General features: G+C 40.2%; 2 protein-coding genes across 3 annotated transcripts; both read right to left on the bottom strand.

The window, feature by feature from the left end:
• Positions 1-164: 164 nt before the first annotated feature.
• LOC101173887 (FXYD domain-containing ion transport regulator 6) lies at positions 165-6,733 on the bottom strand. Of its 2 annotated transcripts, none has more exons than XM_004077806.4 (9): positions 6,610-6,733; positions 4,590-4,646; positions 3,190-3,213; positions 3,009-3,032; positions 1,362-1,436; positions 725-761; positions 598-635; positions 497-518; positions 165-402 (listed from the first exon to the last, which is right to left on the bottom strand). In XM_004077806.4, the coding sequence occupies exons 2-7, from the start codon at positions 4,639-4,641 to the stop codon at positions 614-616; spliced, it is 234 nt and encodes a 77-aa protein (XP_004077854.1). In that variant the 5' UTR covers positions 4,642-4,646; positions 6,610-6,733; the 3' UTR covers positions 165-402; positions 497-518; positions 598-613. The 2 variants fall into 2 exon arrangements, with proteins under 2 accessions (XP_004077854.1, XP_011483422.1); XM_011485120.3 differs by having other exon boundaries at positions 6,531-6,708.
• Positions 6,734-9,455: 2,722 nt separating this feature from the next.
• On the bottom strand, positions 9,456-22,133 carry fcgbp (Fc fragment of IgG binding protein). The gene is made up of 21 exons (XM_023964372.1): positions 22,030-22,133; positions 20,528-21,769; positions 20,028-20,371; positions 19,309-19,888; positions 18,621-19,219; positions 17,919-18,486; positions 17,476-17,741; positions 17,018-17,359; positions 16,365-16,938; positions 16,054-16,253; positions 15,827-15,968; positions 15,309-15,637; positions 14,654-15,233; positions 13,968-14,566; positions 13,045-13,612; positions 12,356-12,954; positions 11,691-12,258; positions 11,409-11,608; positions 10,869-11,249; positions 10,495-10,781; positions 9,456-9,857 (listed from the first exon to the last, which is right to left on the bottom strand). The coding sequence occupies exons 1-21, from the start codon at positions 22,073-22,075 to the stop codon at positions 9,848-9,850; spliced, it is 9,024 nt and encodes a 3,007-aa protein (XP_023820140.1). The 5' UTR covers positions 22,076-22,133; the 3' UTR covers positions 9,456-9,847.
• Between the last annotated feature and the right edge of the window lie 1,719 nt (positions 22,134-23,852).

Here is a 23,852-nt window from a genome sequence, read left to right as displayed (position 1 = left end):
CAGTGAGTCCAGCATCACCTCACTGCTGATGGTTACTACTGCATGTGTAACCAAACTGTCTGCAGTGTCAGCAGAAATAAGAGAGCAGCACAGCAGAGGGCTGGGTTCATCACCACTGTCAGACGACATTAGGTTAACAAAAAATATACATAGAAAGAAATCCATTATCATTTCAAAATTGATTTATTTTGTAGAATCAAAGTTGCACAAATACATGTGAAAATTGCACAGATGCTCATGCAATACATTATGACACCATCTAGTAAAACTACCTATGAGAAAAACATAAAAAAGAAAGAAATGGTAACATTGTGGTGTCTTAAAAACTACATATTTATGGAAAGACTATCCCGTGCTGTGATCACACCGTTTGCTGCCATCTAGTGGTGACAATCCGTCAACCTGTTAAAAAAGGTGGAAACAAAGATTACAAATATTTCTTTCAGTGCCTTAACAAAAGAAAAAGTAAATCCACATTTGTTTGCCAGAAACATACCTTTTCTGCGGCGTTTGATAACCTACAGAAAAAGTTTTAGATTATTTGCTTTGTCTACTTTATTTTGGATTTACCTCTACAAAAGAAATAAATGGGTTTACCTCTTTAAATAGGCCATTACACTTCCGGATGACGAGATCTAAAAGAAATAAAAATAAAATATATATGTAAGCAACCAAAAAACAGAGTTATTATTGGATTTTAGGTAAAAGATTTAATTAAATTTACCTTGATCTGTCACTCCTTGAACATGTACACTTTCTGCCTATTTTTGGACAAAGCAAGAAAAAAACAAAAATAAATTATACCTAAATGTTGTTTTATTGTAGTTTTTCTGTCTCAGAAAGCTGATTTATTTGTAAACTGAGTGATGTGTTAGTTGTGTTTGTTGGAAGTGTCACACATAGATACATCCAACAGTCATGTTGGTCCCACAAAAAACAACACATTTTTCATTTGTCAATCAAAGATCGAGTCTTTATAACTAAAACACGACACATTCAGTGGAATCAAAAAAGCAATGAAGGAGAGACTGTGTTGAGTTGTATTCAGTTCACATGATGTTAAAAATGTGTTTGGTTTTCTGCGGTCTTTGCCCACCAGATGCTGACATGTGATGCACTGAATTATTTACTGGCGGATTTCTGACTTAAAGAGCTGGAAATGACAAGCCAGCTGGAGCAGAGGAAACTGCATAAACTGGCATTAAAGATCCAAAGATTAAAAACAGTGTGTGAAAAAGAAAAAAGATCTGACAGAGCAGAGATGCTTCAGAGCTCGCCCGCTTTGCGGGGCTGTTTGTATTTGAGACAAGGTGCAGAGATCCCAGGGTGGTGACACCGTTTTTCAAACTGTCCGTACTTACTGACTATCAGAAAAATACCCAGGAGGAAGAGAACGACTGCAAACACCATCCCACCGATTCGCAGAGATTCATAATCTAAAAAAACAAACAAAAAAAAAACAATTTAAAGTCTTTTGTTTAAATTGGAACATGATTTTTGACTCAAGAGTAATGGTATTGACACACATCTCATAATTTTATTAATAGACTGACATTAGCAATGTATATTTAAAAGAAAAGAAATGTCATAAACACCAACCTGAAATGAACATCAAAGTCAAGGAATTAAAGGAAGTAAATCTTTATTTATATAGCATGCAAAAGATAGCTTAAATTTTTACAAAAAAAATCATGTTTGCTGGCTCCAGTTAATAGCTATACTCTCATTTTATTCACGCCATTCTTAGCAGGTTTTGCTTTTTGTGAAACATTTTGAGTTATATGGAGGTGACAGATGCCCAATTGAAGTGGATAATAATTTATAAATTCCTATTAGCTAATCTTGAAATACAAAGAGAAAAAACGTAAAACTGTATGGTATATACTATTTATTCTATACTATATGGCTTTTCTTCAGCACCAATAAAATATGATATAATGAGAAAAGACAGAGTATTTCAATCTCATAAATAAAATTAGAAAGATGTTTTATACTTTCCAGCTGTTAATAGATTTATCCTTCATAATTATTTTATGATCCCCTCAGAACCCCAGAATAAATCTAGTCTGAAATTATCCAGAGAATCCGTTTTCAAGCAGGAACATGATAGTTTCTGGAGAAAAAATAAAAAAAGGACTTTGACATCAAACAAATGTTTCTACCTTTTAGTTCAGACGATGGACTGTTTTACCTTTCTTTGTTTAAAATTATTTTATCCTGTTTAGTTTGACAAGTATATTCCACATGAGGTATGCCTAAGCATAGTTGTGACGTGTTAATAATGTCTTTGCAGATTCATCAGACCCTAAAGTCTTGATCAATCTATAGATCTATTTCTAAAAAAACTATAACACAAATGTAAATAGTTTCTTTTTTTAACATTTACATAGTTTTTACATACATTTCAGATGTATTTTTTTACATTTTCTTTTAGAAAGAAATGACAATTTGCCAGAAGCATCATTATTTCAGCGGGTTACATTGAAAATCTTCTGATGTAATGTATATGTCTCTAATGGGATTCATATTTCAAGTTCTGTTGTTTAAACCTTGTTGGAATAATCTGGATTTTTGTGGTCCTAGATTTCCTTCTTGTGTCTTTGTTCCCACACACACACAACCTTGACATGAATTGATGTATTAATAAACTGAATTGAACAACTGAAAACGTACCTGCCTTTTAATTTTGCACCATTACGAAAGTATTTGTACAATGTCAGAAAACAGGAGTAAAACATTCTTTTTGGAATTTTTCTTTGTTCCAAAAAAACCCAACCAAACTGGACAGAAGGCTCAAACAACAGATTTAAAAACACAAAGTAATGGAGCCGGAATGCAGAGAAATTGTCATTCTAAGCATTTAAAAGCAGTAAACAAACAGGATCTAAGTCTTTTGTGCTGGACATTTTGTCTGAGAGGAAAAATTTCCCACCCCCTCTGGAAACGGCTAACTTGTCTTAAACTCCCAGATGTTTCCTGTGTGGAGGGTCAACCACTGAAACACTCACCATAGTGAAAAGCACTGTCATGGTCTGGGGGGGGGGACAAAAAGGGAGAAAAAAGATGAGAATACCATTTAAACACTGACAGAATTCAAAGTACACGACAGCTGATTTTGAGGCTTCACGCTCAAGTCAGAACCGATTTCTATGTCAACTATAATGGCTATAGTTAGACCAATAATCTCACCTTTGTCATAATCTGCTGCCGACGCTGTAAAAGGAGAAGCAGGGAGAGTTAGTTTTACAATTGAATCACAATGTGTCACTGAAAGTAGAGCGAAACTGGCTCCCTGACAGTGACGTCCCTTTAAATCCAAAGGGTGTTTGGCATCAAAGTGTGTTTACATTCAGCCTATTTAGCAATCATCTGGTTAACACTCAATTCAACTGAAATTACTTAAAAATATCTCACTTTCTTTTTTTGGAAAATTCTAGCACATCTGCTAAATGCTCCACTCAAAAGGACTCTTATGTTTGCTCTTTCATTCACTTGATGCATTAATCTGCTCCTTTAGGGAAAAAGCTCAAACTGCTCAGATCTGCCTTGTTTCTTAATTCTCTCTGGATGATTTAAAAAAAAAAAGAATATAAAAAGACAAAACTAAAAGAAAACACAAAACTAGAAAATATCTGAGGCGTGAGAGGAAACAGAGCTCCTCTTTTAGAGACATTGAAAAGATAAACAGAATCATTTAAACAGCCGTCTTGCTCGAATGGACTCCCATTGGACACAATGTAGACTTTGTTTGTGGGAGGATTGATGTTTACAGTTAAAAGTCGCAGCAGCACACTGGCATGTGAGCTTTACTTAAACACACCACATCCTTTCAGAAGATTTTTTTTTTACATATTTCAATATAATTTTCAGGGGATTTGGGAGGAAAACCTTTCACTTTTAGCAATCGTTGGGCAAGTTTTGCATGAAGGAGTAACATCCTTAGTGTGCTTATTGAGGTTGACATTTCAAAATAAATGCTTGAAACTAATATATCACTTTAAAAACATAAATTGTGAAACATTTTTTTTACACATTTAAGAGTGAGAGTTTTCTTTGATCTCATTTTGAAGTATAAATCGAAACATCGCTTTTTTTTTCAGGGCTATATATAGCATTTTTGCCACGTTGATTCTGGCAAGCTTTAAAAAAATAAAGTCCGACTAAAGTCACACAGAAGAATGAGAAAATAATAAATCCTTCGTTTAGGGAGAGTGTGCCAAATATCAAGCCCATCTGACATCACAGGGCACACAAGAATGAGCAAGTAAAATGCCAAGACCTGCACAAAAGTTGGAAAACCTGCCAACTATCCCTTATGAGGGGAAAAACACTTAAAACCAGATATGTATTTCAAATTTTTTATCATAAACCATAAAAAGTATGCCAAAAATAAGGCACAAACTGTGTAATGCATCACTGAGGCCACTCTGAGGCAGAAAACTTACCATACACTGCCCTGCCAAATGCTGATCCTGTTATACAGACATACGAAGGAATCTATCACACAGCTACAGAATGATACGCTAAACCCAGAGTTGAAGGGCTCACAGTGTCAAACCGCCACAACAGCTGGTAAAAAGGATGCTCACCAAATGCAGGAGCCAGCCAGGAGCTGAATGCCACCAACACAATGAGATCCATTGTATCTGTACAGAGGAAACAGGAAAGGAATTTGGAGTCCTTAAAATGACATTGGGGTTATAAAGTGCTGAGACTGCTAGATCTTTAACAGTACAAAAACAAGTTGGGATTCATTGTCTGCAGCTGGAAGAGATTTGCCAGAGAACTCTTAAAGTCCTTTAAGTCCCACTCTAATCTTTTTTTGGATCTATTTTAAAAGTGTTCCCAGTGGCCTTTCAATTATAACTTTGCTGGATTTAGCCAAAATCTAAAAAGCGGTGTCGTCGTCAGAAATTTGCCTCAGAGTTGTGGACGGGACTGTTGGTGTAGAGTGAGCCTGCCTCCATTTCCTGTCATCCATCTGTTAACACACTCTTTCGCTAACTTACAGCCCCTTACAACCTCAACCTAACATCACCGTTGCAACAAAAATGGCGAGCAATATTGAAGCTGTTCAGCCGTACAGTTCTGAGCCAGATGCCAGCTCGGACGAGCAAAACAGAGACATACATGGATCTATTCGTCTACTACTGAACGCATCGGGATGGAGCGGAGCAGAGCTTGTGGTTTGTTGTTGCAGCTTTCTACCTCACACTGCATCTTTTCGTCTGCTCCCGATTCACAATTTGACCAGGAAAATACTCAAAAAATGCAATTATAAACAAAAAAACATTCTTCAAAATGCCACATTTAAAAAACACCATTTTCATCAGAGTGGGTCTGTAAACCAAAGAGATGCTAAACTTTTGACATGTCAAACAAAACATCAATACATACTGTAGATGAAATTAATTTGGTGAAACTGGGTCCTTCAATGACCCCATTCTGGTTGGAACTAAATGTTCCAGTTTCACACAAAAAGAACAAGATTTCTTATGATGCCAAAAATTCAGAAATTATGTTGTTGGTTCTGAGAAAGAGGAGCTATTTTAGAGCAGTGCCCTGACAGGCTGGCATAGGAGAGGTACAGAGGGGTATTGAGTTGCAGATATTTGGCAACAGGCTGTAGGTCATTCCTTGGGATTCTGTTTCACCCATATGTTTACAGACCAGTCTGCAAGCAGACAGGGTGACATAAGAAGGCTCTAGATATGGAGAGGCTTCGCTGGTGAACTCTGGCATTAGACCAGCACAAGACCAGACCTGACAAAACAAATTCAACTGAGAGACACATGGTATTTTGCAGCTCTGATCCACAATAATGACATGTTGTGCTTCTGAAAAAGGGCAGAGCCTGTTTTTGGCAGAACCTGGTGGAGCCTGGGGCGTGAAAGTGGGACTACTGTGGAGGAGGAGAAATGAACACTTTCACAAGACAATTTACAAGTAAGAAATGGAAACAGGATTCTGAATAAAGCAGTACTCCATCTTTACATTTCAATCTGGTTTCAACCCTTCCAGGTTTGGAAGAACAACAAAAAAGAGATAAGGAACTCCTCAAGTCAATGACATTGATTCTGCAGAAGTCAAAGCGCTCTCTCAAAGTGCTACCATGTTAGAATTTAGAGAACAAAGTCTTCAGCACATGACACATATTTCAATACTTTCCCTGACGGAAAATGACCACAGATCAGCAGACAATACAGGAGGTTCCATAATAAAGGAGGAGTTTTGCGACGGTAGAAACCTCCTGGATGATCAGCCGGAATGCGCGAAGCTAACCAGAAAGAAAATGAGCGAAAACAAAGCAAAGCAAGGAGGGAATGAGTCTCATTTACTGTAACTAACTGTTCTCACATGTTTACTAAGTCGGAATGCAGTCTGGTAAAGGGGGGGAGGGCGAAAACAACTCATGAGGCAAACTTTTATGGCTGCGACTTTGGTTTTCTGCACATTTTCCTTATAAGTGCAATCAAAAGTAGAAAAATCCTGCTGCAGCTGGTAAGTCTTAAAAACATAAATCTACTCACCGTAAATCAGCTACCAATAAGTGAAGTTTATAAATAAAGTTAAAACAACTTCAGCTTTAAGACAAATCTGACACCCAACCTTTTTGAATCCAAAATGCAGTTAAATGTGCAGCCTTTGCTCTGCTGGTGGACTGCAGCGTCTTGGTCTGAAGCCTTGACTGTATAAACAGACTTGGTGGAGGGGGGGTGGGGGCCGCTGAAGTTACTCCCCAAAATGACTGAAATGCTCTGCACCCCCCCCCCCCCCCCCCCCACACACACCCACCCGTTCTACACAGGGAAGAGCCGCGCAGCTCTGCTGCAACTTTTCATGTTCTTGTGTCTTGAAAATCTGCAGAGTATTCCTAAAGTCTGCAGATGATCGCTCCATGAGCCAGCGGATCTGCTGGAAAGGTTTCAGCGCAGGCGCACTTCAGGACAGAACAAAAAAGTTCGCAAAAAAGGAAATATTGTGGTCGATCTCTGTGAGCCAAAGTTAAAATATAAAGCAACACAATTTAAGGATTTTTTTTTTATCTTTTCAAAACTGGGTAAGCCTATTTTTTCCCTTACCAAAATTGAGTACACTTGAGCTTTATTTTAACAAAGACCAAATGCAATGAAAAAGTGTTTTTGCAGAATTTTTCTCATGATGGAGGGCATATGTAAAAAAAGTAATCTTAAAATTGCATTTCTGAGTATTTCTTTATTCGAATTATTGTACATCAGCAGCAGATGAAAAATATTGTTGGAAAAAGCTTGTAGGTGTGACGTACAAACTACAATCACTGGGCAACAAGCTCATCCTCATGCATCCACTTGCAGACAAATAGATCCATGTATGTCTTTTCCCATCCGAGTTGACTTCTGGCTCAAAGCTGAACAGCTGGATAACTCCAATATTGCTCGCCATTTTTTTTGACCGGTAATGTTAGGTTGGGGTTGTGAACTATGGGAGAGCGTAAACAAAAGGATGATGGGATGTGGGAAATGGGGACAGGCTTAACTCAGTGCCAAGGGTTCCACCTAGAACTTAGAGATGAATATCTGATGAACTACTACTGTTCGACAGAAACTATCCTAGAAAACGACACAAGTTTTTTGATTTTTCCTAAAAATTGCTTAACAATGATTACAAGACCACTTTGAACACTTTTAGAATAGACCAGAAGATGATCAGACTGGAACTTTAAGTCTTGAGTGTAGGTATAGCACTATAGATCATGTACGTGTACTGAATACTTCTTCAGAGCAATTTGGAACATTTAAGTTTAAATTATATAGTTTGACCTCCTGAGAACCAGCCCATTCATTTATGTCTTCTGTGGGGAACATTTGTTTTTGGATTGTGTTGTTTGATTCATTTGTAGTTTTCTACTAAGACCTGATGTGCTTAAATAAGGACATCCCTGCCTTTCCAATGATATCTCATGGGTTTGGGCAGGATGGTAGGAAGTTTGGTTTCCAAGGGAGATAAAATGGAGTCTATAGAGCCATACGTTAATGTGGATGGTTCTCAGCAAAAAGTAAACTTTAAGTACACTGTCTTTGTTTTAGCATATACTAAGCATACTTGTACACATAAATAAAGTACTTTTTGCTAAGGGTTCTTTTTTATACTTGATTTTTTATACCACATGGTAGTTCCAGTGGCTTTGTAATGGCTTTTCATGTCACTGACAGGGACTTGGTTTGCACTTCACATGAAGGGACTTGAGATGCAACCTTTGACTTGACGTTTGGGACTTGAGAACAATAATAATGGATTGGATTGGATTTATCTGCGCTTTTCAAGACACCCAAAGCGCTTACATTATGTCCATTATTCATTCACTCCTCATTCATACTTGGTGATGGTAGCCACAGCTGCCCTGGGGCAGACTGACAGAGGTGTGGCTGCCAGTTCGCGCCTACGGCCCCTCTGACCATCACAGGGATCATTCATGTGCATTCACACACCAGTGGAGCCACACTGGAGGCAAGGAGGGTGAAGTGTCTGGCCCAAGGACACAATGACATTTTGGCTGGTGGGAGCGGGGATCGAACCGCCAACCCTTCGATCATTGGACGACCCGCTCAACCACCTGAGCCACTGTCGCCCCACAATGTTCATTTGAGGAACTTTTTTTTAACTCCATAATGCCAGCGTCAGATCTAAATATAAAAGATATCTTTATTACCTCTTTGAAACTGACAACTGCCTGTTTTTTGCTCCAACAAGCTGTAGAAAGCAGTGCGATGACAATTAATGACAGCAAAACATTCTTTTTAACTAAGCTTTAAGATTTGACTTGATATTACATCTTTGATTTAAATGCAAAGATTTTAGACTTGACATGGACTTGCAAAAAAAAAACTTGTGAACATATCTGGTTTATGTGAACTCCAACAACTTTTATTTTAAATGTTGTAGGTTTAAAACATAAAAGGACCCTCTCAAGAATGAATTTAGAAAAAAGTTTCTAAACGTTTTTCATGTTCTCTTTCCCATTCATTTATTTAGTAAATATTCTTACTTTTTATTGGTTATTAAAAATTATTTTTTAAAATTATTATTAGGTCTATTCAACTTCTGTAGCGTATTTAAGGCATCATGCGTCTATAGAAGTATTACTGCAAAGTCACCTTCAAATTTAATCAAAGCATAGCAGTTTGTGTTTGGCTGCTCCAAGCTGATTACAAGTCAATGGGGCATTGTGGCTGGTCAGCTGAACTTTCTGGAATTTTGTTATTGTATACTCCCCCAAACCAAGAACCTTACTTTCTTATCAAGGTCATAGTCTGCTCAGGAAGATATGGGATTTTAGTTTCCCAAAGCAGCAGCTGCAGCCCAAAAACAAGAAAGGAAAAAAGTGCAGATATTTCTAAATACATTTAATTTAGACATTTATTCCCCCTTTGAGAAGTTCTTTTTTTTTGATAACTTGAAATAACTTGAGCACAAACTTTGAGGAAAACTGGTTTATTCAGTGATCAGAACAGTAAGAAAGACAAACCCTCTGTTAACACATTCTAAATGTTGAACAGGAAAGGTTTACTCTCAAACCTAAACGTTTTCTCATTCTTTCAAGTTGCTTGCAAAAATTACAGGTTATTACGACTGTTTTCCACTAGATGGTCCTGTTGCACAACAATGAGGTACAACATCTGGGAAAACAAGAAAGCACCAAATCACCTAGAATCTGGATATATGTTGAGATTAACAGGATGAAAATGAAGAAATAGAAGTCATGTTGCAGACCCTTTTTTTTATTTATGAGGGTGCATCGTTTCAAATTTTTATGATTTTTTTTTTTGTCTTCTTTGATAAATTTGCAGTCAAAGCAGAAACAGCATCTTCACAGGCCACTGAAAAGGAGAAAAAAGTTGAGATGAATTCATATCTGCTCAGACAAAAAGACTACAAGTCACACATCTAAAAAGTCATTTTAAAGACACATTGAAGAGCAGGACATGGAGGACAGGGACCCCCAAATTTCACTTAAGGGTTGACTTGAGGTTCTAATGCAAAACCAAAGACACTGGCTCAAAATAATGTTGCACCCAGGTGGGTTCTAAATGTCCATGGATTGCAAGCTTGGTAGCTTTTGATGGTCATGCCTGTCAGTGTCGCCTGCTTTTTAATTAGAAATTACCACAGGGGATCCTGTGGCATTTCTTAATTAAATTGTGCCAAATGCTATTAAAAACATACTCTCATTGTGTTAAAAGGGCCCATCGGAGTCTTTGTTTATTGCTTACGTTACGAGAATAAGCTGTTTAATGGTCATAGCACCATCTTATTCATCTGATTCCACTAGTAGTCAAATGAAGTTTGCATGACTTAAGTGCAAACTTTGTTTTAAATGGAAGGGCTCAGAAAGGACGCAATTATGATAGTTTTGATACTGTTGCATCAATTATGAGGCAGTAAAATATGATTTAGCATCGACATAGTTCCAAAAACACCTGATATCCTTATTTTCAGCATCATTTTAGCACTTACCATCTGGAAAAATCTTCAGCACTCCACGAACCAATAACTACTGACATGTCAGTGGTGACTTTTCCATCTGCTGTCTTCAAATCATCTTCGGACTCGCTGTTGTAGTTGCCACAGGCACCACACACTTTACTGGCCAGGCTGTTGTCAACAGTGACAGTGACCTCCTGTGAGACGGAGTAGGTCACACGCACAGCTGATTTCCTCTGAATGACCACGCTCCTGTCCAAGACTTGCACTGACAGCTGATTTGTCAAATTGTTGGGAGGAGACACTTTCTTGCCATTGACCTGGAGCACACAAATACAGTGACATTAAAGAGTTCAGACCATTTTAACCCCAAAACAAAATTGACTTCTTCAAGAAAAGGTCCATACCCAAATCCCATGTTGGCTGTTCACTGTAACAGTAGCCTCGTTGAAGAAAACATGTACAGTGGCAGGAGCGAAAGCTGATTTTTTATGGCAAACCCTGACATCAACTACAACACGAAACCAGTTCTCAGAGGTCTCGTCGCAAAGAGATGCCACCTCCACTGCCCCTTGTGCCTCTACTGCTGCAGTCATGCCATCAAAGGAGCTCAGCTGGCCAGCATGGCTTATGGTGCAGTGCGCCTGCTTGATGTGACAACTCCTGACCCCACCTCGTACATCACAAACCTCCGTACTAGAACAGGACAGCCTTTGACACTTCACCAACCCAGAGGCCTCACACACACATCTGGATTGACAGTCTTTGTCCACCACTACCTGGTTCACCTGAAATAGAGAATTTGTATTGTCATGTTGCTTACATTTGAAATAGTACAACCATTATGTTTCCTTTTTATATCTGAAAACATGTTTTTCCTTTTTTAAATTTTTTTTAATGGGTACTACTTTTATAGTTCAACACCACAAAACATAAACAGACTTTACCGTCAAATATCTGCCGTCATGAACACACCCACAGTTTTCCAGGGGAACACACTGGGCGCCATCAAAAACAAAACCAGCGTCACACTCGCATCCTTCAAAACAGCTTTCAGAGCAAGTGAGTTGCTGGATGAAGCTGGCACATGTCCCTCTGCAGGTATCAGCACACACCTCATAGTGACTGTTTGGAGGACAGGACGCAGCTAAACCAGGACAAAATGGTTTAAGAAACTGTGATGCTCAAAAATCCGGAAGAAATCTGCTTTCATTTTGTTTCCAACTTACGACAGAATGAGCTGCTCCTCCACGGCTGGATTTGCACTCCGGCATTCTGGCATGCCAACACGTAGGCCTGCACACTGTTGCACAGAATTTCTTTGCTGCCACCCGCGGCGCAGACATCAAACACACAATCTGAGACATATGCTGCTGGGTCGATTTTACTGTGGCAGGCTTGGAAAGGCCCATCAGGAGCCTTCATGATGCCGCAAGAGTCTAACTTTTCATACAAAACAGCGTTGGCTTTCTCACACACCGGACAGTCCTCTTCACAGCCACCACAAATATGCTCTGGCAGGTCCACTACCCATGACTTTCCAAATTCATTAACGTTCTTTGTTCCTTTTCCACCAGGAAGTCTGAATTCATCACGGTCTTTCTTGTTGTAGTTACCACAAAGACCACACATCTTGCCCTGGTATGTAGAAGGAACGATGACCTCAACATAGTAGACGGTGTCATAGAGGACTTTAAGTCCAAAGTCTGTTCGAACAAATGTATTATGACCTTCCCTTGTTACTGTAAGACGGCCCTTATCCAGAGAGAGGGGAAGGTTCAGCTCTTCATTATTCACCTAGACAAACACAAAAAGGATACTCATTTCAGTTGTTGGTGAGAACAATTATTAATAAAATGCATTTAAACTGTTTACAATAAAGTGTTGAACTCACAATGACTTTCCAAGGCACTCCATGCTGTATGGAAATGTTATAACCGTAAACGGTCACCGTTACAGACTTGGTTACAGACACTTTTCCATTTCCGTATTTTGCATTTCCTTGAGTCACAGTGAAAGGCGTTAGTTGGTTGTCGTTGTCATCACAAACTTTGGCCAGGACGTAGACACAGGTACCCTGGAAATCAAACCTTTGTCCATCAAAGGAAGTGTAGTGTGGGTCACCAGAAGCCACGCACTTCCCTTCCTCCTCTGGGTGGCAGCCTTTCACTCCGTTCACCAGCTTGCAGGTTTCTCCTCTGCGGCACTTTTCCTTTTGGCAAGAAACTGCTCCATTCTCCCCACATATGCACTTCTCCATGCACGTGTCTTCAGGGTAGAAAACATCACCTTTCTGGTAGTATTGACCATTGTAGGAGCACCCACAGTCCCTCACAGGCACACAGGTATCTCCACTCATCAGGTGACCTTGGTCACATTCACAAGCTTCTGAGCAATGCATGTGGCAAGTGGTGAGAGAGTTTATGCTGGCGCAGGTAGTTGGGCAGCCTGAGGCGCACAGGTTGTAGTGACTGTTGGCAGGGCACTCCATTGCTGTGGGATGGGAAGAAATCAACAGAGACACTCAAAAAAAAGACAGACTATTTAAAAATCCACGTAAAAACAAAAATAATTTTGACTTACGACAGAATGCCTGTGTTCTCCAAGGGTGGATGGGGATTCCTTGGCTCTGGCAAGCAGACAGATACACTTCCACAGCCTTACATACTGAACCATGGTGCCCGTGAAATTGGCAAACATCATACACACAGTCCTCCACGTACGCAGCAGGGTCCACAAACTTATGACACTCTCTAAAAGGTCCGGTCTCATCAGCAATAATACCACAGAATTGTGAGGCTTGGTAAACCTTCTTCTGGGAGTCAGAACAGGCCTGACACCACGGCCCTTGGCAAGCTGATGAACATCCTGGTACAGAAGCCACCTGCCAACTCTCCCCAAGCTTGGCTTCATCAGGGGTGGTCTTGCCATTCTGCATGGTCATGTCATCGAGAGCTTTCCCATTGTAATTGCCACATAGGCCACACATAGCACCATGGTAGTTGCTGGGGACAGTAACCCTCACTGTGCTCCACCAGTCATATGTAATGGTGATACCAGCGGCTGTCTCAATTACAGCCTGACTGCCGCTCAGAAAGACAGCCAGCTCGTCGTTCGACTTCAGAGGTAGTGCGGCTAGCTGGCCGTTGAGCTGAAGGAGGTGTAAAAGAAGAGAATATTTTTAGGAGATTAGGAATTTTATAATTTTGTAAACATTGCTAATCCGTTTTAGTGTGCGGTTCAATCTTACATTAATTAGACTGCCTGGATCAAAATTGCAATACTCAAGTATTAAATATATGTAAGGAATGTATGACGAATGTCAGAATTAGCCTAGTTATTATCCTCTGAAATGAGCGGAGATGAAAGCCTCTGCGATGGTTTTGTTTTTAAAAATGTGACTGTCCTATTTCTTCCTTTCAAAATTTGCTCCCAAATGCAGATCACTTTAATCTTTTGCTACACATCATTTGTGGGATTAATCATACCTTGAAAATTCCACTTACCAAGGCCTTGTAGGGGTTTTCTTTGCTGATAGTGAGAGTGGAGCCATAAATAGAAAATGTGACAGTCTTTGTAAAGGACACGGCCTTGCTTCCACGGTTCTCATTCTCCACAGTCACGTTAAATGGCACCAACCCAGGGTGTTGGGAGCACAGTCCAGCCAGTTGATATACACAAGTCCCTTGGAAATTGAACCGGCGACCATCAAAAGTGTGATAGTGTGGGTCACCCGAGGCTGTGCATGTGGCATAACTGATGGGTTGGCAGACACGCTCTCCATCCTGTATGATGCATTTCTCATTAACAGAGCAGGACGCCTCACGACATGTCACCATGCCCAGGGTGGTGTCACAGACACAAAGGCGACTACAAGCCTCATCAGCCCAGAACTGCTGGCCTGGCGTGTAGTAGCGACCCTGATAAGAGCACCCACATGTTTTTGCAGGAATGCAGACGCCGGCGCTCAGGACGTAACCCTCATCACACACACAGGCCTCAACACATGCACCGCTGCATGTCTGCTTTTGCTCAGGGAAGGGACAGGAGGGCTGGCAAGGACTGGCACAGTGTTCATAGTGGCTGAAGCGCTGACAATTCATTGCTGCATGTAGAACAAGATTACACACGAATTAACTATAAAATTTGAATATTTAATCAATAATCTTGAGAAAAAAATCAAAATGCTCACGGCAGTTAAACTCTTTCCTCCAGTCCTTGATTATTATTCCCTCATCACGGCATTGCTTATTGTATGAGGTTAAAGCCTGGCACAGCATTCTTTTGTCCCCCTTATTCAAACACATGTCATATACACAATTGTTCATAAAAGCTTGAGGGTCGAGTTTGCTATTGCATATCTTAAATACACTATTGGTCTTGGCTGCAAGACCTCCACAGAAAGCCTGAGTCTTGTAGAGTTCCCGTTCATCATCATCACAGGTAGGGCAATTTTTTTCACAGGTGTCCCAGCAAGGATGGCCCTTGTCTTGATCAGGTGTTTGCCAGCTCTTACCCCACTCTATCACTGAGGCAACTGCTTTGCCAGACGGATTCTGGAGTTCATCACCTGTATCACCATTGAAGTTGCCACACAAACCGCACACACTGCTGTAGTAGCTGCTGGGGAGCTTGATGACCAGATGCCAGTTCCAGTCATAAGACACAATCAAGCCAAACTTTGTTTCAACCACTGCAGAGGATCCACTTTGAAACACGGACACCTCATTGTCACCCAGTTGAAAGGGTAGGTTCAGCAGCTCCCCATTGACCTGAAAATAAAATCATATCCACAGTGCATTACAAAAAAACATAACAGGTCAAGCTGACAACAAAACAAATCTTACCGTGACTTGACCAACTTGGTTCTTGCGAATGGTGATGTTGTAGTCATAAATAAACACATCTACCTCTCTGACAAAGGACACAGCTGCATTTCCTCTATTATCATTTCTCTCAGTGATGGAGAATGGAACAAGACCATTGAGGTTCCCACAGGTCTTAGAGATGATGTATTTGCAAGTTCCTTGGAAGTCAAAGTCAAAGCCATCAAAGGTGTGGTAGTGGGGATCTCCCCAAGCCCAGCAGGTGGATGTGTACTTGGGGATGCACACAGCCTCACCCCCCTCAACACGGCATGTCTCCTGCACCCGACAGTTAGCATCTTTGCAGGGATCTGTGATGAGCAGAAAAAAAAAATCAAACTTGTTTTAGAATATAAAATTTACTGTTTAAAAATCTACATCAGCAATTTGCTGAATTTTCTTAAATAGTTTATTATCTGATTTAATAAAAATTAAGATTTATACATTTTCATGAATGTTGCTTTTCTGTTTTAGTCAAAGTGACATTTTTAATGTCTAACCTTTGTTGTAACATTCTTTAACTCCTTTCTTGATCATGCACTGGGTGTCTTCTGGACAGGAATACTCCTCACAGATGAGGCCTGTTGCTGGATTACAGGAACACGCTAATGAACAGTCCTCTTCATACGTGACCTCACCTGGCTAGAAACAGCAAAAGAGAAGATATGTTTTACAGAATTTTCTTTCAAATGAGTTTTCAGAATAAAGAAAAGTTAGTTTATTGTACCTTGTAAGTTTTCCCCCTGTCATAGCAGCCACATTCAGTCTCTTTGACGCACGTCTGACCATCATATAGGAAGCCTGCATCACATACACAGCCTTCTGTGCAGGCCTCAGGACACTGAACCATGTCTGACAGGCCAGGGCAGGAATAAGTGCAGGTTTCTGCACACACCTCATAGTGGCTGTTTGCAGGGCATTTCATTGCTAAAGTAAAGTGTCAAAAGAAAGTAAGTGGAGTCATTTTAAGACATGATCTGCCCTTAAAAAATTCAATTAATGCCATATTTGAAGAAAAAAAAACTCTGGGCCACTTACGACAGAAAGAGGGAGTCCTCCAATCGTTCACGTTCACTCCAGCCATGTGACAGTTGTAGGCGTAGGCTGCCACACTGTCACAAAGCACCTTTCCATCCCCATTGGAGGCACACACATCAAACACACAGTCATCAAAGTAAGATTGTGGGTCCAGTTTACTATGGCAGACTGCAAATGGACCTTTGGGTGCTGTGAGAATACCGCAGTAAGCGGGCTTTGAAAAGACGTCCTTGTGAGCTGGGTCACAGTCGGCGCACTCATTCCCTTGACAACCATTCTCGCACACCACATTTGGAATGGCAACCTTCCATGATTTTCCAAACACATTGATGTCTTTGGCTAGTATCTGATCTGGCATCTGGAAGTCGTCTTTTCTGTCTCCATTGAAGTTTCCGCACAAACCACAGACTTTGTCCCGATAATTACCTGGGACTGTGACAGTCACATGATAGACCAGATCATACGTAACAAGCAATCCAAAATTTGTCGCAATCAAATAATTTGTGCCCTCTTGATAGACCTGGACTTCTCCATCATTAAGATTTAGTGGAATGTTGTTAAGTACTCCATTTACCTAAGAAAAATAGTTATAATTAAACTTAAGAACTGTAACTAGTTGTCGTTTTGAAACAAGATTGTTCTCAACTGCTTACCAGTACTCCAAACATCTTGCTCTTCATGATAAGAGTGAAGCCAAAGACCTCTACAGCAACCAGCCTGGTGACAGAAACCTTTTTCTTTCCTTTCATTCGGTCCCATTGCACATTTTCCACCTGGACAGAGAATGCCTCCAAGTGTGTATCTTCTACTCCACAGCTCTTGGAGAGAACGTAGGTACAAGTGCCCTGGAAATCAAACTTTTGCCCATCAAAAGATGTGTAATGAGGGTCACCTGAAGCCCGGCACACACCCTTGCCAACAGGGTGACATTTTTGGATGCCGTTTTCTATTTTACATTTTTCATTAGGGCCACATTTGAACTTTTTACATGTAACCTGAAAAAAGGAGAGGAAATGAGAAAGCTGTAAGTATATTTCTGTCCAGCTGGTTTACTTTGGCACACATTCTTTAAAGTCTTAGACTCGGTTTTCGAGTCTGTTTTTCTCTTTACCTCTCCATCTTGGGTACATTTGCACTCCTCCTCACACTGCCCATTGGGATAAAATACTTCATTGATGCGATAGTAGAGGTCATTGTAGAGGCAGCCACACTGTGAGAAGGGAACACACTGATCTCCACTCAGGATGTACCCTTCATCACAAGAACAGCCTTCTTCACAATGAGCCCGGCAGCCTGGAGGGGGAGCCAAACCTTCACAAGATGCAGGACAAGCGCTTGCACAAATGTCATAATGGCTGTGGATGGGACACTTCACCGCTGTGAAGACAAAAAAGAAAAAAACAATTAATATTTCATTTCAGTGGAAACGTTGACTTAACCACACACTGAAAAGAAACTTTAACTCCAAATATAACAGGAAATCCAAGTAACCCACTGCTTTTGACATGATTTCAATTGAATTATACTGAATTGTGTATAGAATTCATGTCTCACCACAGAAGTTACTGGTCCTCCAGCTGTACACGTTGACCCCCACACCTTGACAAGCAGATGTGTACGCTGTTACAGCCTGGCACAGCACATCCTTTCTGCCTTCATACATGCAAACATCATAGACGCAGTCTTCAAAGAACCCAGCTGGATCCACTTTTGCATGGCAGTCACGGAATGGCCCTTTGGTGTCTCTTATGATTCCACACAAGTCTTCCTTTTCATATTGAACCTTCTGAGTGATGTCACAGCTGGGGCACACTCCTTGACAGCCTTCAATGCAGCCAGGTATCTCAGCTACTCGCCAACTGGTACCAAAATCTGTTGGTTTCACAGGTGTATTTCCATTCTTTGGGGTTAGATCGTCTTGCATGTTGCCATTGTAGTTACCACAAAGGCCACAAACTGCCCCCATGTAGTTGCTTGGCAGGGTTACAAATGCAGCACTGTGCCAGTTAAAAGACACTTTTAGGCCAAAATCTGTGGTGACTACAGCAAACCAACCACTCTTGTACACAGATACTTTTCCTTCAACCAGGCTGACAGGCAGGTTGACCAACTGATCATTAAGCTGAAGAATAAAACAGAATATTATTCACATTATACAGAAAATTTTCAATAATGTGAAAATCTTATTACAGAAAATCAGAGTGAGACCATTTTTGTTCTTTTTTGTATACATTTGTGACCATTTGAATCTCTTACCATAATAAGGCCATTATGTGTCTTTGTGATGACAATGTTGAGGGAATACACCTTAATCTGTACTAGCTTGGTATAGGAAACAACGTTTCTGCCTCGATGTTCATTCTGCACCAGGACCTCAAAAGGGGTCAACTCTGTGTCCTTGGAGCAGAGTGCAGCAAGTTGGTACACACACGTCCCCTGGAAGTCGTACTTTTTGTTGTCAAAAGTCACATAATGGGGGTCACCAGTGGCCTTGCAGGTGCTGTAGGACAACGCCTGACATTTTCTTATGCCGTCAACCACTTTGCATTGTTGCCCCACCCCACAGCCTTTATCCTGGCACGCCACCTGCCTGGTTCCGGCCACACATTTACACAGCTGCTTACAATTCTGATCAGCCCAGAATGTCTGCCCAGCTGGAATATATCGTCCATCATATGTGCAACCACACTTAGTAGCAGGTACACACTCGGATCCACTTAAAACAAAGCCTTCTTTACAGGTGCAAGTTTCCACACATGGGCGTTGACATTTGGATGGAGCATCAGGGTCAGAACATGTGGCAGGGCAAGCACTGCCACAGAGCTCATATTTGCTGTTAGCTGGACATCTAGGAGCTTTAGAAAGATATAAAATATAAATATAATATAATATAAATGCTCAAATACTTCTACTACTTCAATTCATTTTTATTAACTTTACTTACAGCATTTTGCCAATCCTCTCCAATCTCCAATTTGGACCCCAGCAGCCTGACAGGCCTCAGCATAAGTCTCCAAGGCATTGCAAAGGAACTGCCGCAGACCTTTTCCCATGCATAAATCATATTTACAGTTTTCCAGATACGCTTTCGGGTCAATGATAGCATGGCAATTTTTGAACGGTCCGTTTTCTTTACGGGTAATGATCCCACAAGACAAGTCACTGTCCCACTTGTTCAGCTGACTTTCTGTACAGCTGCCACACCCGCCCACGCAGTCGTTTCTGCACTGAGGATCTGCTACCAATCCTGGGACCTTCCAGCTGCTGCCAAAGGCCACAGCTCCACTTGCCTGAGTTCCAGAAGGTGTTGTAAAGTCGTCCTTGGGATTGCCATTAAAATTACCACAGAGACCACAAGTCTTGCCACTGTAAGTGTCGGGCAGTGTGACCACAAGATTGTGAGTCCAGTCATAGCGGACCATTAAACCAAAATCAGCCTCTATAACCACAGAGCGGCCACTTTGAAAAATTTTCAATTTGCCGTTGTTCAAGATTATAGGCAAACTCCACAGACTATTGTCAACCTGCACAAATAAAAGCATAAAACATGAGAATTAAGCATCACTCAGTCAAACAAGCAACAGTAAATGTTACAATTTGTCAACAGATTAGTGAAGATTTACAGGAATAGTTGTCTTTTGTCAACCCAGCAGGAAAGCTTACCCTCACACGGCCTGTCTCCGATCGAACTGCTGTGATGGTGGTGTCATACACTTGAACTGTGACAAGACCAACGTATGACACTCTATGGCTTCCTCTGTTCTCGTTCTGGGCATGGACCTCGAAAGCTGTGAGACGGCTGTCCTCTCCACAGTTTTTAGCAATAACATAGGTGCAGGTACCCATAAAATCAAAGCGTTGCCCATCAAATGTCCGATAGTGAGGATCCCCCATGGCCCAGCAGGTACCCATCTTTGATTGAGGAACACACAAGGGAGAGCCGTTCTTCATCTCACAAACCTCGCTGAGACTACAGATGACCTGGCTGCAAGATTTTGAAACACTTCCTGGGAAACAATGAACAATGTTACATGCATACATTTAACAAAAGAGCAAAAAGTATATCTACTACTACCGGTTAGTACACATTGTTAATCAAAATAACTTGCAGTATGTGAGTATCAAAAACATGGTTGAGAATAAAGAAAAATAACGTATTTTACCTTTCTTTGTACAATGTCCTGGAGCACCGTAACCATTCATTTGGCTCAGTCCTATACTATAGAGAGCAAAACTTGAACTGGAGCTGGTCAGAGTGTGGAAATCACTGCCAGTAGTTTCTGGGTAGGACATTTCTGTCCAGGAAAAATCTGTCCCTGCAACTTTTTTCCACTGAACATTTCTTGGGAGGTTTTTATTGTCATACTGCAACATTTCGGTTGCACTGGTCTGTGCAACTACCAAGGCTCTGTTTTCAAAACCTTTAAGGCCTGGTAGTGAGTATGAAGAGCAGAAGTGGTCTGTAGGCATAATGGTCATCAGAAATGGATCATAGTATTGGAACCAGCCATATTCTACCCCATTAAAAAGGAGGAGGACCTGAATGCCATGATCAGCCTGAATAAACAGTGATTCAGTGTTGCCGTGGTTTATTTCCTTTGTCTCCCCTTGGGATAGTTTGAATTTGTCGCCACTGTTGCCATGTTGGAGAGTAACTTGGGTGGGTTGGGAGGCCTGGATGTAGATTGTGTCATATCGTATCTGGACGCTCAGAGGAGGTATGATGAAACTGGTTCCCCATCTGCTTGATGGCAAGAGCTGCTCATAAACATGGTTACATTTTGAGAAACGCCATGTACAAGTGTGGCCGCCAAAAACAGCAACAGGGTGCTGGGAGGTGACTTTGCTGCCAGAAAGGTCATCTTTGCTCTGGAGCTGGACACTCTCATATGGCTTAAGATCAATTACCATTTTACTGCCTTTACTATAAGAACGACCCTCTAATTGAATCGCTCCCTCTGGAGAAATCTCAATTTTGTTGTTTTCTTTTCCGTTTGTTATGGCAAACTCTTTATAAGAGCCATTGGGGGATCCAGGAGGAGTAAATATATAGTATTCAGTACCCCATTCAGAGATTGGATATATCACAGAGGTATCAGCTGTGTATAACTTGTAGCTAAATGATGTTACAGACACATCTCCAGAGGCTTGAATACGAATGGTTTTTAAGGACCTACTACTGCCGTACATTTCAACAACAATTGGGATATTGATGGTGACTCCTTGCCCTGCATTGAGAGTTTTTTCTTGTTTGAAGTTGAGAAGAGGAACTTGGACTGTCACTTTGGTACCGTCCTGAACAGCTGTGATGTATATTTGAAAGAGAGGATTAGCATAGTTTGGAGCATAATTCTCCATAAATGACAGGGCAAACTCCCTCCCTGCCCAGCCAGAAATGAGTGGACCTGAAAGATGGGAAGAGAATAAGTTGGAAGACTTTGTTAAAAGAAATGATACTATTCGGGTAAAATCTGACACAAAGGGGGTGAATCTTGGAAATATGTCAGAAACTATCACAATATTGGGGAGAATGTTTATGCCCAGGCTATCAAATGAGTTTTCAGATGGACTATGCAAACACAAATAACGCACCCTGAAAATAATTTTAGCAAAGTGGCAAATATACAAGCGTAATAAATCAGAAATTACAAATGATGTTACTTACAGCTGAGTAAAGTTCCAAAAGCACAAAGTAGCAACAGGTTCCCCATGGCTGCTAAAAGAAAAAAATTCTCGCATTAGTTCTTACAATTCTCAAAAATGCATTTATGTAAATCAAGCAAACACATTTATACGCCAAGCAGCATACAGCATCTCAAACAGTACCAACCTACTGTGAGGCATGGGATGAGATGCTTTACTGTTTCATCCTTTTATATACTGACGAACAAAAAAAAAGTCACCAATGAATAAACCTCAAAGCTTGACCATACCGTTCCTCTAAAACAAACAGACAGAACTTGGAAAATACTCTCAGGTCCTGTTGTATGTTGACCTAGGTGTGAGGTCTAATACAAATTACATATGTGGACTGAACAATTTATTTTGTGCTTGGGTTACACACCCTCCAACATGCGTATCCTGTCATTTTGTCGGGAATCGGTTGGGAAATGTCTTGTGACCTTTTCAATAAAATCTTTGTTGTGGTAAGGATAATAGTTTTGTATTTTGCAGAAAAATAACTCAATAAAGTCAAAATTGTTTTTTTTATTAATCAGACAGTGGAAACATTTTGACTAAACTAATAATGATTTGTTCCTTTTTCTATTTCACAGACGTCAAATTTTTTGTGAATTGTAAATTTGTAAAAAAAAATATATGCAAAAGAAAAAAATGTATATACATTACATAAAAATACATGAAACTACCACTACATATGCAAAAAAAAACGTTAGTTTTTGGTAAGAACAATCATTTGATTGGGTTTGCATTTAAAGGAGGGATCTGCTCTCATGTCCTAAATATTTCAGCTACATTATAATACTGTCATCAAATTGGCAGCTTAAAATTTTAAATTTTTTTATTTGACCTTTTTTGTATCAGAAAGACACGTATCAGATTTCTTGCTTTTAATTGAGTGCACAAATTACACTTAACTTTAAGCTACTTAATACTTGTCAAATGTGTCCCATGACAAGCTTGCATAATGGGTGGATGATCCTAAAGAGCTGATGCATCAAGCATTAAGCTAACATTTCAGTGAAATGGGGCAGATTGTGTTGGCTTTTTGAGCCACCCAAAGAATAACAATGTGTAGCAGAGGGTGCAACAACCATTTGCAATAGAAAGAAAGTCAATATATCTGGGCTTTTACGGTTTGTACATGACTGTTTAAAAAAACAGATTAAAAACTCAAATATTTAATTGGTGTGCACAAAAGCATCAAGCTTGTTTTAGTTCTTGCACATGTATTGTTTTCTGGGATTTAGGACAAGGTGTGCCCTCATAACTATTTTTCCAACTCTCCATTATTAAAAATCAGTTAGACATTTCTGTAAGCACAGTAAACGGGTCGACATATTAAGAAACATTAGTTAAAAGTTTGAAATTTATGATACAAGGAGCACAAATTGTATCTAAAAGTGATTATTGAAATGGTTGTTAACCTTTATTTGCTTTAACATTAGAAGAACTTGCAATAGTGTGTTAAAAACTGATTATATTTTAAGAAATGTTAATGTCATTTTCCAACTTCCAAATATGAAATGATTTTGTTTTACATCACATTTCACTGACTGTTGACAATGGGCAGAGCTGCAGCAGTTAACAGTTACAGAGAAAAACTAAATGTCTATAATTTAAAAATAACAGGGCTTTGATAAATGTCTGCCAAGTCATTGGCATAATTGTTCCAACTGTACTTGTTTGAAAGTCGTCTGGCAAATAATCATGTTGCAAACCTGGATTTGAAGAAGGACAGATGACCCTTGTGCTATCCTAGGCACTTTAACATTGGGAGGTGGATCATCTAGACCCCACAAGACAGTA

Source organism: Oryzias latipes, chromosome 16, assembly GCF_002234675.1.
Source record: "Oryzias latipes chromosome 16, ASM223467v1".
NCBI lineage: Eukaryota > Metazoa > Chordata > Actinopteri > Beloniformes > Adrianichthyidae > Oryzias > Oryzias latipes.
The sequence above is the reverse complement of the archived record's forward strand: the minus strand, read 5'-3'. Positions and strand labels throughout refer to the sequence as shown.

Bases quoted from the DNA above. Each gene is read 5' to 3' on its own strand.
- LOC101173887 (XM_004077806.4), bottom strand. From the start codon at position 4,641: ATGGATCTCATTGTGTTGGTGGCATTCAGCTCCTGGCTGGCTCCTGCA. The intron at 3,033-3,189 runs GTGAGATTATTG...CCCCCCCCCCAG, and splicing joins GGCAGCAGATTATGACAAAG to ACCATGACAGTGCTTTTCAC. The intron at 636-724 runs GTAAATTTAATT...TATTTCTTTTAG, and splicing joins TCAAGGAGTGACAGATCAAG to ATCTCGTCATCCGGAAGTGT.
- fcgbp (XM_023964372.1), bottom strand. From the start codon at position 22,075: ATGGGGAACCTGTTGCTACTTTGTGCTTTTGGAACTTTACTCAGCT. The intron at 18,487-18,620 runs GTAAGAGATTCA...TTTATTCTTCAG, and splicing joins CACATAATGGCCTTATTATG to CTTAATGATCAGTTGGTCAA. The intron at 11,250-11,408 runs GTAAAGTCTGTT...TCTCTATTTCAG, and splicing joins ATGACGGCAGATATTTGACG to GTGAACCAGGTAGTGGTGGA.